The 19,544-nt window shown below is 46.5% G+C and overlaps 1 protein-coding gene across 2 annotated transcripts in view; it reads right to left on the reverse strand.

Annotated features, from left to right (window-relative positions):
* The window catches only part of samd12 (sterile alpha motif domain containing 12), a 210,340-nt gene that overhangs the window by 153,438 nt on the left and 37,358 nt on the right, over positions 1-19,544 (reverse strand). For both annotated transcript variants that reach the window (XM_038809781.1, XM_038809780.1), the window contains one exon: positions 3,928-4,106. In XM_038809781.1, the coding sequence (XP_038665709.1) occupies positions 3,928-4,106 (179 nt within the window). The remainder of the gene's footprint in view (positions 1-3,927; positions 4,107-19,544) is intronic.

Consider the following 19,544-nt stretch of genomic DNA (forward strand, 5'->3'; position numbering starts at 1 on the left):
TTTCACAGCACGTTAAAAACCTGCGACTGCTGCCACCCAAGAAGAACAAGGGAAGCAGAGCATAAAAACATCACCATCTCCATGTTTCCCTTGAACCCGCATACCATTCTGACTTGTATTATATCACCATTCCTTCATGGTCATTGTTTCAAAGCCCGAGAACTCGCTGTGCGTTGACCTACCCCAGGTGGACCACAGTGATTCAGGAAGGCAGCCCACCACCATCTACGAGGAGAATGAAGGATAAGCAAAAAATGTTAGCCTCGATAGAGGCAATCATTTCCAATGTACGAATAAAAAATCCAACTTTGCTGACAATGCAAAGATAAATGGGGAAGTTAGCTGTGTGGAGGACACAAGAGCCTGCAAAGGGATATAGAGCAGTTGAGGAGTGCGCAAGGTGGCTGGTGGAATATAATGTGGGGAAGTGCAGGGAATACAGAAGTTTTTTAAAGAAATATGGTTTTCAGAGAGATTTGGGTGCTTTGGACAAAAAGCAAAGTTAAAATGCAGGTAAGCAATTAGGAAGGCAGATGGTACACTGGTCTTTATTGCACAGGAATAAGATAAGTAATATCAATTACTTATCTTTATCAATGATAAAAAATCCATTGTTAAATAATAAAGATACTTCAGCTTCTATGTGCATATCCAAATCTTTATTTCACTCTGAAATCTGTTGAAGAAGTTAAATATGGCAGCGCATTTTACTTGCAGGTTTTCTGTGTGAGGTAAACCTTCTATGTGGCTGGCTGCTGTTGCTGGCGATCTCCTTGATTTGACACCAAATTTAAATTAATGTTGGGAAAGGGGAAACCCATGCCATAGAGATAACGACATCTGTAGGGGCAGCTTTTTGAGGTCAGCAATGAGTGCCACTGCTTCACTGCACGCCTTGCATAGATATATAATCACTAAACATAGGAATGCAGTAATTGCAGGCCTTAAAATAGTGCAAGTTATACATCGTTTTATTGAAAAAAATACTTTGTAGGGGAGTTAAGCTCTGGGAGAGGAAGTTAAGCTCTGGAGCTCTTATTTTTAGTTTATTTATATTCTTTAGTTGACAACCACTGTGCCACAGACTGGCAAACTCATTCAAGTCATAATCTGATACAAACTATAATTAGGTTATCAACCCTCCTTTCTTTAGTGCTCATTGAAACAGATTGTACTGGCTGTGTATATTATTATGTGGCACAAACTAATTACGGGAAGATTGCTCCTCTTCTCAATTGGTACAAACAATTGTTCAGATAATCAAAAAAGGTGGAAAACTACATGAACACTGAAATGAACAAGAAATTCACTGTGCGGAAGCAGCACAGGTTTCTATAAATTTCTATAAATTGTTTTTCTAATGTGCATCGCCCTATACTTATATTTTCAAGTACATGACTATATCATTCCTCAGGAGAGCTTTATTCAATTAGAACCATTTGCCAGGAGTTTATTTTTTCAATCTTTCACAGCTTTATAAATCTTTCCATCCTCCAGCACGACTCAATTATGGTAGGAATCCACAAAATATTTTGGGTTATCATTAAAAGATTTGTATCTTCCTTTGCCTCCAATTGTTACGTCCTGTGACACTGATCATGTTGCCCGGAAAAGCTAGTAGGTTACCAGCTCAACCTCTTGCATCCTAGCATCAATAATAAAGTTAAGATTGAACATGGTCTGCTTTCACCTGCAGCAACTATTTTTAAAAAATTTTATTAAGCCGAGCAGGTTTTTACAAGGTGCAAACTCCACCCGGACACCTTGAGGCAGCAGTGCTAACCACTGTATCACCATGCTGCTCCGAGCAGGTTTAAAAAAAAAATTAGATCAATTTAGGTTATTATTCTTATGATACAAATATTACCTCTACAAAATGGTTTACCCTCATTCCAAACATACAATTCAACTTTACAAAAAATGATACATTCTAATTCCTAAAACATTTTTTAAAAGCATGGTGCGGACCGGAAAATGTGTTATGTTGATTTGTCATGTTACTGTTCATAGGCAGAAGATCAATATTAGAGAATGCAACAAACTTCCTATATTGACAGAGAAAAAGTACCTAATGCAGTTGTCATGAGAATGTCACTTTAAGAAATGCCCGTCTGCTCACGTTAAAGGGCAGCATGGTGGTTAGCATAAATGCTTCACAGCTCCAGGGTCCCAGGTTCGATTCCCGGCTGGGTCACTGTCTGTGTGGAGTCTGCACGTCCTCCCCGTGTGTGCGTGGGTTTCCTCCGGGTGCTCCGGTTTCCTCCCACAGTCCAAAGATGTGCGGGTTAGGTGGATTGGCCATGCTAAATTGCCCGTAGTGTCCTAAAAAAGTAAGGTTAAGGGGGGGTTGTTGGGTTACGGGTATAGGGTGGATACGTGGGTTTGAGTAGGGTGATCATTGCTCTGCACAACATTGAGGGCCGAAGGGCCTGTTCTGTGCTGTACTGTTCTATGTTACTGCAGTGATGTCAGAGTGTGGGTGGAGCTGAGCTCTGGCTCTGCTTTTTAGTTTCACTTTGAGAAACACTTGGGTGTGCCTGTGTCTTTTTGGTTTGGTTTTTCAGTGTTGGAGCTGAAGCCAAACAAAGCAGGTGCACTGCTGTTTTCTCTGCCATGAAAAGATTATATCTTGATTATTTGGTGGATTCAGAATTATAAATGTCCTGAGTAGTGACTTTAACCTGATGTGCTTCTGTTAAAGGTTATAGTTTTTGTAAGTCTGGATGTTAAAAGGACTGCGTAAGCATTACTTAGTGTTGTATTCTTTGGGGGTTGTATTTGAATTAATGGTTGCTAAGATGTTCACTGTATGTTTTAAAAAGGTTAACTTGAGTTCATAGAATAAACATTGTTTTGCTTTTAAAAAATACTTTTCCATTTCTGCTGTACCACACCTGTGGAGTGGGCCATGTGCTCCCCATACCACAATCTATTAACAGTTGTGGGTCAGGTGTACTCCATGATACACTTTCGGGTTCTGTAAACCCTGGCCCATAACACCGTCAATGAAAAAAACTGTACTATGGTGTTCCTCCGCCGACCAACGGGACAGGTAATTGGGCAAAAAAAAAATAGTGGGAAGAATTATGTCACCTCTTGCTAATTAAATAATAAATTACTTATCCAGTGTCACCTTATCGAAATCATCACTCTGACTTCTATCCATTTCAGTTGTATTTGAATCCATAGCCACTTACTGCTTATATGGTAAAGGCTCCAGGAGATACTACTGGATAAACTTCAAAAAGTCCAATTAGGAGTCTATGATCAAAATCCAAATTCAGTGCCTGCTCAGAGGGATGTACCAATTCAGTTTTAACAATGATGATCAAACAAAAAGCATCAGGATTTTGGTTTGTACTTATAATTTCAATAGGGCGGCATGGAAGCACAGTGGTGAGCACTGTTGCATCACAGCTCCAGGGTCCCGGGTTTGATTCCCAACTTGGGTCACTCTCTGTGCGTAGTCTGCACGTTCACCCAGTGTCTGCGTGGGTTTCCTCCGGGTGCTCCGATTTCCTCCCACAATCCAAAGATGTGCAGGGTAGGTGGATTAGCCAGGCTAAATTGCCCTTGGTGTCCAAAAAGGGGAGGTGGGGTTACAGGGTTACGAGGATAGGGTGGAGGTGTGGGCTTAAGTGGACTTTCCAAAGGCCGGTGAAGACGAGATGGGCCAAGTGGCCTCCTTCTGCACTGTAAATGATTCTTGAGGTTGGAAGTGTGCCCAGTGGAAAGGGGGGGAAACTGGAAGGGGGGAAATTTACAGTGCAGAAGGAGGCCATATATTCTGTCCAACTTCAATGGATGGCATAAGGCTAATCTCAAACATATCAATTTTCTTTTCGGCTGAACGTTTTATTCTGCAATGTTTAATTTTTCTGAGATGCGGGAAGATTGAATTATACATTTGATGGCAGCTACACTTACCTTCACTGATTCAGTTTCTGGTGCATGAAGACTCTTTGGACTGTCATTTGATTCCACTATCCTCAAGAACTTTTCATCATTTGAATTCAAGACTTCTGAATCACCAAGTACTTGCAGGCTCACATCTTCAGTACAAACAGCATGATCTACACCGTTCTGATTAAGATTACAATGAATAGCTGCAAAATTGAAGATTAATAAAACATAATAAACATTTGAAAGATAAGTTGCATTAACAAATTCCTATTGTGGGAGATCGCTACACACCTTTGCTGACATACATTTAAACCACAATTGAATATGGGTGCAATGGAGTCAAATTGTAAGGCTTTAGATTGCCAATTCTCTTTTTTTCCAATTAAGCGGCAATTTAGCGTGGCCAGTCCACCTATTCTGCACATCTTTGGGTTGTGGGGGTGAGACCCACGCAGACACGGGGAGAATGTGCAAACTCCGCATGGACAGTGACCCGGGGCCGGGATTGAATTTGGATTCTTGGTGCCGTGAAGTAGCAGTGCTAAACACTGCGCCACTGTGCTGCCCCTGCGTGACTCAATATAACAAGCTCTCTTCTCAGTTGTTGTTCAGTGGGTGACTCTTGCCTCTACAGGTTCCAAGTCCCTCTTGGGTGGGTGTAAAAGGTATATTATTTCAAAGATGAGAAAAGTTATCCCCAGTCTCCTGGTCAATATTTATCCCTCAAATAAACATCACCAGAGAAAACATTATCTGGGATTACATTGCCATTTCTAGGAGATCACTATATGCAATTTGGCTGCTGCATTTCCTACCACAACAGTGATTACTGCACTCCAGAAGTACTCCATTGGCTGTAAAGTGTTTTGGGACATTGTGGTTGTGAAGGTGCTATAAAAACGCAAGTCAGTTTTTTTTTAAAGAGGACATCCCACAGGCAGCTACTGGTTCCTAAAACATGCATCAATGAAAGCTTAGAAGGGGGTTTGTGCAATGTTGGTCAATATCTAAAATATTCCCTTTTCCCCCATATGTTCACTTATAGTGTAAAGATAACCTGCCGATAGCAGCATTGCTAAAGGTTACCCACATGTGTAGAAATTCAAGATTGTAAATTTCTAATAACTTTTAGCACTAAGAAAAGCACTGTAAAAATGTAAAAATCAGAGTGCATCAACTGGGCAAATATAGAAGGTTGCTGACCTCGGGCATGTTCTGGAGAGTGTTGTCAGATTTAGATTCTTGCCAAACTGACAGAACATGGTGACCTGATCACCATGATATAATACATATGTAATATTATTAAAGACAAACATGCAATCATTTGGTAAAGGGTTGAGATCTTCGGCCAGAGTCAGATCACCTGAAAAACTGTTTTGCTATCCAACTGTCCCACAAAGCAAGCCGCTTCTATATACTCGCAAATGCTGCCGACAATCTTTGAACAGTGTTCGGTTTCTGATAGTGCGCTTGCTCCAGTTTATTAAAAAAGAACTTTTCAGAGTAAATCCCTATTGTATTAGAATTGATATATTTGAAGATTCAAGGGATGGGGGGTGCTGCGCGGAGAATCAACAAATCTCTGTATTGCATCTGTATTTTGTCTCTTACCTTGTTGATGATCTGGATGCTGCCATTTCTGACGCAGCACCTGGACATTTAATAAATCTTGGATTCAGGGTGAATCTCCTGTAATCTATCATTGAACACCAATAGCACTCTATTCTTTTCAAGCGCTGGCTTCAACAGATCATATATTTTTGCCCCACTGTTCCAGCATGACAAAACTGTATATTTTGACTCTCAGTTTTAGTCATGCACTGCTGTCTGTTGATCGTGCACTTCAACTACTTTTGCCAAAAAGAGCCAACTACCAGCTAAACAGAACAATTTCATTCTCATGTCACAAGATTTCCGAAGAAAATTTCCAAGAACATTAGTATCTCTATTCTTCTGAACGCCGACTCTTGCTTTCACAGCACTTCACAGAAATGTCCTGCAGACCAAAATGAATGGTAATTTAGATCTACCGAGGCAACAGGAACATATATTCGGAGAGTTTATATGTCTGTAACAGTTTAACAGGCTTTCTACCCCTGTGGAGGACAAGAGGTTTTGACTCCGCAGACGGAAGCCCCTTCCATCAGCCCCATTACTCCGCCATATCCTAGAGAAGGCAAAGGATAGGACATATGGTATTATTAAAGTTAGAAGTCACCATAGGTCATCCCCCCTTGGAAATGTAAAAGCCGACGTACTGGCCAAAGCAGGTTCCAGGCGAGGTCACTTTTGGACACCCCCAGCTAGCGCACCAGCTAACGACCCTGTGAGTGCAGTTCAGGTCTCACAGACAGAGATAGACGATTTAGTACAGGCGCAGAAGCAGGACGAAAATCTCCGGGAGATTTTAAAAGGAAACTTTGTGGCCCAGTACGATAAATCCAAACACGCTTTGACCACACGAGGGTGTGATCATAAAAGATAAATTGTATGTGGTTCCTGAACAGGACAGGAATCAAATGATTGCCCTGTTCCATGACGGTCATGGACACCAAGGGATCGACCCTACCACAACACACCTTAGACAACTCTGTTGGTGGCCCAACTTAAGACAAGATGTTACCCACTATATCGAGAATTGTTTAATTTGTGCGCAGAATAACCCGGAGAGGTATTCAAAGAAGGCACAACTCAGCCACACTCGCCCCGTTAATGGCCCCTGGACAGACCTCCAGTACGATTTTATAGGTCCATTGCCCCCTTGCAGGAATGGCTATAAATATGTTCTGGTGGTCATAGACACCTTTACCAAATGGGTAGAGGCATTCCATTCACGCACCAACACAGCTAAGACAGCTGCAAAGATCCTGACCCACCACATCTTTACGAGATGGGGTCTCCCCAGAAGTATAGAATCAGATCAGGTATCTCATTTTACAGGACGGGTCATGAAGAACGTCCTGACCATATTCGGAATAAAACAGAACTTTCACATTGCGTATCACCCCCAGTCAAGCGGGATAGCCGAACGCATGAATTGGACTTTAAAATCGAACCTTAGAAAGATGGTACAGGAGAACAATTCGACTTGGGATTCAGTGCTCCCATTCGCACTAATGTTCATACGCAATACAGTTTCATCATCTACAGGTTTCACCCACACACACTCATGACCGGACGCCCTATGAAAGGATCAGAATTCCTTTTAGGACTCAACATGACCAGCCCAGAAGTGACGGCCCTCACACCCGAGAAAGCAGTTAAACAACTAGTTGAGACTGTCAGGTCTGCACAGTTAGCAGCCGCAGTAAAATTGGGTAAAAGGCGGAAACAGGGCAGGGCCTGTTTCAACAAAAATGTCCACCCCACAGAATTTCAGGTTGGGCAACAGGTTCATGCTATCTGTTTGTAACCCCAGCACGTTTTTGACACCAAAATTTTCCAGCCCGCACTCAATTTCGGACAAAATCAGCCCCTCAGTTTATAGGATAAAGTACCCAAACGGTAAGACTGCGTGGTTTCATATTAACCAGCTAAAGCCTTATGGAACACAGTCAAACCACTTGCACCATGTCCTGCTAGATGCAGCAGAACACCTCGCTCCGCCCACAAGAGACACATTTCCACCCTCCCCCTCACAGACCAGTTCCTCATCGGACTCGACCTCGACTCCACCCACTGACTCCAGACCATGCCCCGGAACGCCCACAAGCTGCCACAGCAGAGACAGTGACAGTGATTGTGAGACTGAGGACAGCCACACCACTCCACCCTACAGCCCCCACTTCAGCGACTTCGACCCCGACTCCAGTGACCCCATGGAGATCACTTACATAAAAAATCCAGACCCACACCCAAACCCACCACCCAACACCGACGACCCCGACAATGCTCCTTCAATTTTAGACCCCACAATTTGGCACAGGGACAATTCTTGGAGACTTGTCCGCAACGATGAGAGTGACCCCCGGTCACACAGTACAAAGGTTGCATGCCTGATCCATACAAGGGTATGGGATCCGGGAGAAGAGGATGACTTGATGTCTGACTCCCGACACGGCAACCCCTTTGCGACCCTGTTCGCAGAGAATGAAGAGAAGTGAGGTGTCCAGATGATGTAAAAAGAGGAACCGCTTGAGAGAAGCGCTGTCCTTTCTGATGGAACCTGCACATATGTTTGTTTGTATGTATGTTAAATGTTTGATTTGGAGATTGGCCACTTACTTTTCAGCTGAAAGGCTTGTGGCCACCTCACATGCACGTTAGTTTATCCGCCGATATTTCTGAGAACTGGACTCAGCCGAAATGTCTGGAGCCCAGCTCAACGTTTCACTCGGAGCATCTTGGCTCCTCCTTAGGTGCCCCTCTATTCTGGGAATAGAGGCTGCAATTCCACTATGACTACATTCTTGCCCGTTTATTTCAGGTTGCTCAGGCAGTGGAGAAACGGCTTTGAGGACCCGCCCTGTCTGAGGACCCCCCCTCTGGTCAGCTAAGCTCGGGTACAGCACAGCACGCCCTACCCGGGGATCCCATTCAACTCTTACCCATCGCGGCCCATACGCAACTCATTCGACCTTTCATTTCTAAAGCTTGGTTTCATTTTGTTTAAGGTAGCCCTTCGGCTGCCACTCCATATGCTATTTACATCCAGGAACATTTTGGGATGGTAAATTTCAACACTCAGCGAGATGGCTCACACTGGTTTAAGATAAGTATATGTCTGGTCCTAAATCCGTTTTTTGAAAAAAAAATGAGCGAGTCACATGGAGGTGACCATCATGAAGGGAAAATTGGAACAAGATGACAGATATTCTTAAAGTCAAGATATTAAGCTGAACACTAACAGATAATATGCTTGATCCCTTAGCTTTCGGACGTTCAGGAAAGGAACCGAAGCAACAGCACAGCAAGATCCCAGAAGAGAAGAGAAGAGACAGAGAAGATGAAGAGCACTCAAATTGCTATGTTTTTAGCTATTGTGGCATCTGTGTGGTTGCACGTGGACGCGGACCCCCTTTCCCACAGTACAACGTTTGCTAACTTCTCCCAAACCCAGACCACTCCCAGCCCAGTCAATGGTAACAGTACCCCGACCTGGTGTACCAAATTTCTGACATGGTACTCCTTGTCATATGTAATAGAATCACTCTTGGTGATCGCAGTCCTATATATCATCGGACCCTCAGGATGAGGAAATGGAGAAGAAGGAGAGCCCACCGCTCTCCTGGAGAAGGAGTGCCTCAACAGTACAGAGTACAATCCCCCATTTACGGATTCCACCAATCCCCCCAACCCCTTGATGTGTAATAAAGGATTTAATTTTGATACGATCTGTAAATAAAGACTTTTGCGGATGTATTATAATGTTCTGCCCTCGACTGCCGAGTCAGAAAATGAAATGTAAAGATGCTGTTGTATGAATGAGTAAGGGTTTAGAATGTTGTAGAATGTTTTAAATATGAGATGAGAGTAGTTTATTGAGATAGTTAGAGGTTCCCAATCCCAATTGGTAATGCATGTCCCCTTTGACATAGCGCCAATCAGAAATTGTTAGTTAAATTTTTTTTGCCATAGTTGAGGAAAGGATAGAAGCCATGGAACTCGCTGAGGTCAGGGGACCCAAAGACGCCATACTTAGGTGATCCTTCATGATTTCTCATGAGGATCACAAGGAGGGAGTGTAGCCACCGAGGTTGGCCATTCCCCAAATACAAAATGGAGGAGCGCAAAGCATACAGGTTAAAATGGACAATGTTTGCAGCCCCAGCAGGCTGCACCAAGCAAATGTGGATTCTGTCTGCTAAGAAAGCAGACAGCACCAAAACGAACATTCCGCATACTAATGAGGCAATCTCCGAGGCAGTTAGCATAGTAATGGAACGATCCCAGAGACAATGGACACAAATGGGGAAGTAACTGCAACATTGTATAGGATACCAGACACCCTGGCACCAGCGGGGTCCGAAAACAAAGCACCTGAAAGCCCGCCCAGTAGCCAAGGAACAGCCTCAGTATTGGGGGGATTCAAACATATCGATTGGGAAGAGACCCAATCAATTCCGAGCAGGTAAAGGGGTCCACCCAAAGGGGTGCGGATCCCTGGGACCTATAAAAGACAGGTCCCACACTTAGTTCATTCTTCTTGTCTAGCCCTCCTCTCTCCTTGACCAGCCCTCCTCTGTGGACCAGCACCTCGACCAGCTTTTGCCAAGAAGACCTTGAACGAGAGAGAGGAGAGGTGTGGGACAGCAGCCGCCAGCAAGTAAGTGTCTCACAACGATCGCTACCAGAGATAGACACTCCTGACCCCTTTTAACCTATATCAACCTGAAGTCTGCAGACCAGAGCAGTGCAAGAGGCCTTGTTCCCTGATCCGGCAATTCCTTCGAGATAAGTATTAGTTTATTTAGCGGTAGGAATAGTTTAATACTTTTAGCGTGTGCATGGGTAGTTTTATAATTGTATTATAATAAACTCAGTTGTTTGAACTTACTAATTGGTGTATGGTTTTATTGCTTTGAACTTCACCTTGAAACTTGTGGCGGTATCTTAACGATACCTGGCGACTCCAGAGCTAAGTAAAGAAACAGAGCCAAATTGAGTGTTCAGCACACTCACCCAGAATGAGCAACACCACAGGCAGAAAAGATGGTTATTGCAGATGGGGGTTAACAAAGACATAAACCAGAGCTTAAAATGCTCCCTGAACTGCTGCCAGATTCTCAGGATGACCACCACCACTGGAATCATGGAAAATCTTATTGGCGAAAAAGGCAATGTTGAAGTTATTGGGAGCGATTTAATGGAAAAGTTTCTAAGTGTGGTACTGAGCGGGAACTGAGCAAGCTTCCCGACGCTTATCCCGTGAGGTCGTTACAGGTGTCAAATGTTAATTGGTCCACTTAACAAGGCTCCAATGGCTTCACGCTGCAATTTATGGTCCCGACTCGTCGGCACTGGGCCCACCAGCAAGGGGGAGCAGCATTTAAACCTATCCTGCAAAGCGAACGCCACTCAGCTCGGAACGAGGAGACCAGCTCCGGGGATGATTCGGGGATGCCAACATGGCCAGATTGTTGGACAGGGTCCTGCTTCCCCCCCCCCCCCCCCCCCCCCCCCTTCGAGGAGCTTAGAGGGTCAGCCACAGGGCAGTCAGTGCTGCCTGGGAGGAAGTGGCAGTGCTGGCAGCTCGGGGAGTGTCACCATGAGGACCGGCACCCAGTGCCATAAGATCAAACGGGGCTGCGCAGGTAGGTTGTTGACCATATGCCTGGCACCGACCCCCCAGCACCAAACCATGCCCTGGCCAACCCATGTCCAGCAGTGCTGCCCACGTCGCCAGCCTCTCCCCCATCCCCACCCCCATCCTTCCCGTGCAATGAGCGAAGCCTGGGGCTCACGATGTCCCCACAAGAGAAGATGGCCCACATCAGATAGGAGGGCCCAGGTGGGCGGCGGGATGCCAGACATTAGAGTCCTCACTCCTATGAGGAACAGACCCTGGAGGGCACGGGGATGACGGAGGGCAGATCGGTCACCGACATAGGAGGTTGGAGTATGGCCCAGAGGAGAGGATCCACCGGCTGCCACCCAGACGACATGTCACACGCTAGTAGTTAATGCCATACAGATTGGCCCACCCCTCCAACTGACCACATGTCCATTCTCTCACAGGATTCTCATCCGACGGTGCCTGACCATCCGATGTGGACCCTCCCCCCGCACCCATGAAAACACCTGAGGGGACCTCTAAGACCACCATGTTCGCCGCACAGCTGTCATCCCCACTCTCCACCAATGCAGAGACATAGTAGTGGTCAGGCTTCTGGGTCACATTCTGGTGAGCATCTTACAGTTGCAGATGCACATCAGGTGGAGGCAGGAATGTCCATGCGAGACAGCAATCGGAGGTCTGCTGGATCCCAGTCAGATGCTGAGCCTCTGGACCATACCCCGAGCTGATGCACTCATTACGTTGTGACCATGATATTCGGAGGGGGTGTCAGCAAAGCTTCTGTGGTCCAGAGACAATTGGAGAAGTCCCAGAGGCTACTGGCACAGGAGAAAGCACCAGCCATGGCTGAGCACATTGATAGAATGGCCCACACCCTGGCGGACTAGTGGTGTTCCACAGGGATCCGTGCTCGGACCACTATATATAGGTATAGGTGGTCTGATTAGCAAGTTTGCAGATGATACTAAGATTGGTGGAACTGCAGATAGCGAGGAGGACTGTCAGAGAATACAACAAAATATAGATAGATTGGAGAGTTGGGCAGAGAAATGGCAGATGGAGTTCAATCCAGGCAAATGCGAGGTGATGCATTTTGGAAGATCAAATTCAAGATCAGACTATATGGTCAATGGAAGGGTCTTGGGGAAAATTGATGTGCAGAGAGATCTGGGAGTTCAGGTCCATTGTACCCTGAAGGTGGCAACGCAGGTTGATAGAGTGGTCAAGAAGACATACAGCATGCTTGCCTTCATCGGATGGAGTATTGAGTACAAGAGTTGGCAGATCATGTTACAGTTGTATAGGACCTTGGGTCGGCCACATTTGGAATACTGCATGCAGTTCTGGTCGCCACATTACCAGAAGGATGTGGATGCCTTGGAGAGGGTGCAGAGGAGGTTCACCAGGATGTTGCCTGGTATGGAGGGTGCTAGCTATGAAGAAAGGTTGAGTAGATTATGATTGTTTTAGTTGGAAAGACGGAGGTTGAGGGGGGACCTGATTGAGGTCTACAAAATTATGAGAGGTATGGACAGGGTGGATAGCAACAAGCTTTTCCCAAGAGTGGGGGTGTCAGTTACAAGGGGTCACGATTTCAAGGTGAGAGGGGGAAAGTTTAAGGGAGATGTGCGTGGAAAGTTTTTACGCAGAGGGTGGTGGGTGCCTGGAATGCTTTACCAGCGGAGGTGGTAGAGGCGGGCACGATAGCATCATTTAAGAAGCATCTAGACAGATATATGAATGGGCGGGAACAGAGGGAAGTAGACCTTGGAAAATAGGAGACAGGTTTAGATAAAGGATCTGGATCGGCGCAGGCTGGGAGGGCCGAAGGGCCTGTTCCTGTGCTGTAATTTTCTTCGTTCTTTGTTCAAGTGTACCTCTCACAGGTGCTGCGGAGCATGTCCCAGTCTCAGGTGGGAATTGCAGAGGCAAATTTTTTGAGGAGCTTGTGGAATTAGTCAACGGACATAGAACATAGAACATAGAACGATACAGCGCAGTACAGGCCCTTCGGCCCACGATGTTGCACCGACATGGGAAGTCAAAAACTAAAGGCCATCTAGCCTACACTATGCCATTATCATCCATATGCTTATCCAATAAACTTTTAAATGCCCTCAATGTTGGCGAGTTCACTACTGTTGCAGGTAGGGCATTCCACGGCCTCACCACTCTTTGCGTAAAAAACCTACCTCTGACGTCTGTCGTATATCTATTACCCCTCAATTTAAGGCTATGTCCCCTCGTGCTAGCCACCTCCATCCGTGGGAGAAGGCTCTCACTGTCCACCCTCTGATCATTTTGTATGCCTCTATTAAGTCACCTCTTAACCTTCTTCTCTCTAACGAAAACAACCTCAAGTCCATCAGCCTTTCCTCATAAGATTTTCCCTCCATACCAGGCAACATCCTGGTAAATCTCCTCTGCACCCGTTCCAAAGCTTCCACGTCCTTCCTATAATGAGGCGACCAGAACTGTATGCAATACTCCAAATGCGGCTGTACCAGAGTTTTGTACAGCTGCAACATGACCTCATGGCTCCGGAACTCAATCCCTCTACCAATAAAGGCCAACACACCATAGGCCTTCTTCACAACCCTATCAACCTGGGTGGCAACTTTCAGGGATCTATGTACATGGACACCGAGATCCCTCTGCTCATCCACACTACCAAGAATTTTACCATTAGCCAAATATTCCGCATTCCTGTTATTCTTTCCAAAGTGAATCACCTCACACTTCTCTACATTAAACTCCATTTGCCACCTCTCAGCCCAGCTCTGCAGCTTATCTATGTCCCTCTGTAACCTGCAACATCCTTCCACACTGTCTACAACTCCACCGACTTTAGTGTCGTCTGCAAATTTACTCACCCAACCTTCTGTGCCCTCCTCTAGGACATTTATAAAAATGACAAACAGCAACAGCCCCAGAACAGATCCTTGTGGTACGCCACTCGTAACTGAACTCCATTCTGAACATTTGCCATCAACCACCACCCTCTGTCTTCTTTCAACTGGCCAATTTCTGATCCACATCTCTAAATCACCCTCAATCCCCAGCCTCCGTATTTTCTGCAATAGACAACCGCGGGGAACCTTATCAAACGCTTTACTGAAATCCATATACACCACATCAACTGCTCTACCCTCGTCTACCTGTTCAGTCACCTTCTCAAAGAACTCGATAAGGTTTGTGAGGCATGACCTACCCTTCACAAAACCATGCTGACTATCCCTAATCATATTATTCCTATCTAGATGATTATAAATCGTATCTCTTATAATCCTCTCCAAGACTTTACCCACAACAGACGCGAGGCTCACCGGCCTATAGTTACCGGGGTTATCTCTACTCCCCTTCTTGAACAAAGGGACCACATTTGCTATCCTCCAGTCCTCTGGCACTATTCCTGTAGCCAATGATGACATAAAAATCAAAGCCAAAGGTTCAGCAATCTCTTCCCTGGCTTCCCAGAGAATCCTAGGATAAATCCCATCAGACCCCGGGGACTTATCTATTTTCACCTTGTCCAGAATTGCCAACACTTCTTCCCTATGCACCTCAATGCCATCTATTCTAATAGCCTGGGTCTCAGCATTCTCCTCCCCAACATTATCTTTTTCCTGAGTGAATACTGACGAAAAGTATTCATTTAGTATCTCGCTTATCTCCTCAGCCTCCACACACAACTTCCCACCACTGTCCTTGACTGGCCCTACTCTTACCCTAGTCATTCTTTTATTCCTGACATACCTATAGAAAGCTTTTGGGTTTTCCTTGATCCTACCTGCCAAAGACTTCTCATGTCCCCTCCTTGCTCGTCTTAGTTCTCTCTTTAGATCCTTCCTCGCTTCCTTGTAACTATCAAGCGCCCCAACTGAAACTTCACGCCTCATCTTCACATAGGCCTCCTTCTTCCTCTTAACAAGAGATTCCACTTCTTTGGTAAACCACGGTTCCCTCGCTCGACCCCTTCCTCCCTGCCTGACTGGTACGTACTTATCAAGAACATGCAATAGCTGTTCCTTGAACAAGCTCCACATATCCAGTGTGCCCAACCCTTGCAGCCTACTTCTCCAACCTACACATCCTAAGTCATGTCTAATGGCATCATAATTGCCCTTCCCCCAGCTATAACTCTTGCCCTGCGGGGTATACTTATCCCTTTCCATCACTAACGTAAAGGTCACCGAATTATGGTCACTGTTTCCAAAGTGCTCACCTACCTCCAGATCTAACACCTGGCCTGGTTCATTTCCCAAAACCAAATCCAATGTGGCCTCGCCTCTTGTTGGCCTGTCAACATATTGTGTCAGGAAACCCTCCTGCATACATTGTACAAAGAACGACCCATCTAATGTACTCGAACTATAGCTTTTCCAGTCAATATTTGGAAAGTTAAAGTCTCCCATAACAACTACCCTGTTACTTTCGCTCTTTTCCAGAATCATCTTCGCCATCCTTTCCTCTACATCCCTAGAACTATTAGGTGGCCTATAGAAAACTCCCAACAGGGTGACCTCTCCTTTCCTGTTTCTAACCTCAGCCCATACTACCTCAGAAGAAGAGTCCCCATCTAGCATCCTTTCCGCCACCGTAATACTGTCCTTGACTAGCAGCGCCACACCTCCCCCTCTTTTGCCCCCTTCTCTGAGCTTACTAAAACACCTAAACCCCGGAACCTGCAACAACCATTCCTGTTCCTGCTCTATCCATGTCTCTGAAATGGCCACAACGTCGACGTCCCAGGTACCAACCCATGCTGCCAGTTCCCCTACCTTATTTCGTATACTCCTGGCATTGAAGTAGACACACTTCAAACCACCTACCTGAACACTGGCACCCTCCTGCGAAGTCAAATCTGTGCTCCTGACCTCTATACTCTCAATCTCCCGTACCCCAAAACTACAATCCAGGTTCCCATGCCTCTGCTGAATTAGTTTAAACCCCCCCAAAGAGCACTAACAAATCTCCCCCCCAGGATATTGGTGCCCCTCAGGTTCAGATGTAGACCATTCTGTCTATAGAGGTCCCACCTTCCCCAGAAAGAGCCCCAGTTATCCAGAAATCTGAATCCCTCCCGCCTGCACCATCCCTGTAGCCACGTGTTTAATTGCTCTCTCTCCCTATTCCTCATGTCACTATCACGTGGCACGGGCAACAACCCAGAGATAACAACTCTGTTTGTTCTCGCTCTGAGCTTCCATCCTAGCTCCCTAAAGGCCTGCCTGACATCCTTGTCCCCTTTCCTACCTATGTCGTTAGTGCCAATGTGGACTACGACTTGGGGCTGCTCCCCCTCCCCCTTAAGGACCCGGAAAACACGATCCGAGACATCATGTACCCTTGCTCCTGGGAGGCAACATACCAAACGTGAGTCTCTCTCGCTCCCACAAAATCTCCTATCTGTGCCCCTGACTATTGAGTCCCCAATTACTAATGTTCTACTCCTTTCCCCCCTTCCCTTCTGAGCAACAGGGACAGACTCCGTGCCAGAGGCCCGTACCCCATGGCTTACCCCTGGTAAGTCGTCCCCCCCACAAGTATCCAAAACGGTATACTTGTTACTCAGGGGAGCGACCGCAGGGGGTCCCTGCACTGACTGCTTCTTCCCAGTCCCTCTTACAGTTACCCATCTATCTCCAGTCTTTGGTGTAACTACTTCCCTGAAGCTCCTATCTATGACCCCCTCTGCCTCCCGAATGATCCGAAGTTCATCCAGCTCAAGCTCCAGGTCCCTAACACGGTTTTTGAGGAGCTGGAGTTGGGTGCACTTCCCACAGATGAAATCAGCAGGGACACTATGGCGTCCCTCACCTCAAACATTCCGCAGGAGGAGCATTGTACTGCCTTCCCTGACATCACCTCTAGATTTAAAAAAAAACAAGAAAAAGAAAAATAAAGGAAGAGCTTACCTGATATTCCCTCAAACCCTGCTCCCGCTGAAAGGTAAGCAAATTTAAAGGCACTCACTCACCTTCACACACCTTCACAGGCCCCTGCTCCCGCTTCCCAACAACCGTGGGGGTTTTTTTTTGGTTGGAGGAGGAGGTAGGGTGGGAAACGCTGACATTATCATCCAAAGTTCTCAGTGATAATGCAACAATACAAATTTAATTCGACTGTGGTATTATCATAGCATTACATTTCAAGATTAATGAAGTACCATGAATAGCCACCAGATAGAGCTGCAGACACTATATAAAGCAGTGATGCTAGACCTTGGAGGGAGGAGTATAAGCAGGAGACATGTAGTGAAGGTCATAAGAGCAGTTAGTGAGAAGGTTAGATTATAGTTTATGCCAGTGAGTGAGGTTAGCAGTAGGTTAATGCAGTTAAATGTTATTGATCAACACTGTATTCTAAAAGGTCTAAGTGTTGAAACCCAGTTTAGTAGTTTTAATAAAATCATAGCTTTATTGAAGTAAAAGCTATACTGTGGTCTTTAGGAAACACTACGCCAACCATCCTATATAAGCACACAAAGAAACCCACATGGTGACAGGGGCCTCAGGGGAGATGATAAGTCGTGCTTGTAGCGCACTTAAAATAAATCGCTGAACAGTGCGAGTTTGGGTTTGCACTTAACAAGTTGAGAGACAAGCTAGTCTGTGGTGTTAATAGCATAGCCATACAAAATAAATTATTAGCAGAGGCAGGATTACCTTAAAGAAGGCATTAGGGATTGCCAAGGCTTGGGAAAATGCTGAAATAGGGGGGCGCAAAACACGCAAGCAGGCACGGTTCACCACATTTGGTGGGAAGCTACTGGTAGTCGTGATGTCAGGGATGAGGGGGCAGAAAGTCATGAGTAAAGAGGCTTGGGGCAAAAGGAGTGCCAAAGTATTGGGAATTTGGTTCACTGACCAGGAGCATGAAGAATGATACTGGTGTGGGGGAGATCAACCCCAGGAGAGATGTAATTTCAGGGAAGCTGTACGTTATGCCTACTAGGAGGGGGCATATTAGGAGCAAGTGCAAGACCAAGTGTAGCCCACCAGGAAGGCCACAAAAAATCCCAATTCCAGTACACAGTGTTGAGAATAACCCTGAAAACAGATCTGAAGTATACAGGTTAACAGCATTAAAAGGTGGGCAAGATGGCTCTGATCACGATTGTGTTGATGGTTGATGCGCTATCAATTGTACTAAAGACTCGAATGGGTACAAAAGAGGCTTTATTACAGTTAGATGTTTGTCCTCCGATTGCAGCTGGTAGAATGGCTGATCAGGAGAACTCATGCATTTTTATACGGCTCCTATTGGGCGGAGCTAGCCGGCAGGGGCTACCGGTGAACCTGTAGTACAGGTGCTACTGTACATCCCCTAATACAGGCACACACACAATTACACAGTGGATCACCACATTCACCCCCTGTTAAAAATGAGTCCGGCGGGGGTGGCGTGGAACTATACAGAATTGTGAATTATTTACAGAGAGGATGGAAAAAAAATGTGTCCCCATCTTGTAAACCGATGCCCGTCAGAGGTTAAGTCTGTCCGGTGGTCTGACGGTTCGCTGGGAGCGACGTATCAGTGGTGGCGATGTCTGTACAGGTGGTGGCGGCGTCGACGGCGCCGGTGCTGGTGCTGGCAGTGTTGGTGCTGGCCAGTGGCTGGATGACTCCGGGAGCATGCCAAAATCTTCCTCGTCCTCTAGCGAGGGCAGGGGAAGGAGGGATGGACCTGGTGGGGCTGGTGCTGGGAGCGCGGGTGGCGCGTGGGTGGGGAGGTGCGTGGGAGTGGCACCCGAGGGAGCCAGGTCCCTGAGCGAGACCGTATCCTGGCGGCCATTGGGGAATTCCACGTAGGCATACTGGGGGTTGGCGTGGAGCAGGCGTACCCTGTCCACCAAGGGGTCCGCCTTGTGGAGTCGGACATGCCTATGCAGTAGAATCAGTCCTGGAGCCACGAGCCAAGGCGGGAGCTACACCCCGGATGTGAACTTCCTAGGGAAGGTAAAGACACGTTCATGGGGTGTGTTATTCGTGGCAGTGCACAGTAGCGACCGGATGGAGTGCAGTGCATCCGGGAGGACCTGCTGCCAGCGAGCGGCTGGGAGGTTCCTGGACCGTAGGGCCAGCTGGACGGCCCTCCATACCGTCCCGTTCTCCCTCTCTACCTGCCCGTTTCCCCGGGGGTTATAGCTGGTTGTCCTGATGGAAGCGATATCCCTGCTGAGCAGGAACTGACGCAGCTCATCGCTCATGAATGAGGATCCCCTGTCGCTGTGGATGTAGTCGGGGAAACAGAACAGAGCGAATATGGAGTCGAGGGCCTTGATGATGGTGGCAGACGTCATATCCGGGCATGGGATGGCGAATGGGAATCTGGAGAATTCGTCGACCGCACTAAGGATATATGTGTTGCGGTCGGTGGACGGGAGGGGCCCTTTGAAATC

Source organism: Scyliorhinus canicula, chromosome 10 (genome assembly GCF_902713615.1).
Source record: "Scyliorhinus canicula chromosome 10, sScyCan1.1, whole genome shotgun sequence".
NCBI classification, from domain to species: domain Eukaryota; kingdom Metazoa; phylum Chordata; class Chondrichthyes; order Carcharhiniformes; family Scyliorhinidae; genus Scyliorhinus; species Scyliorhinus canicula.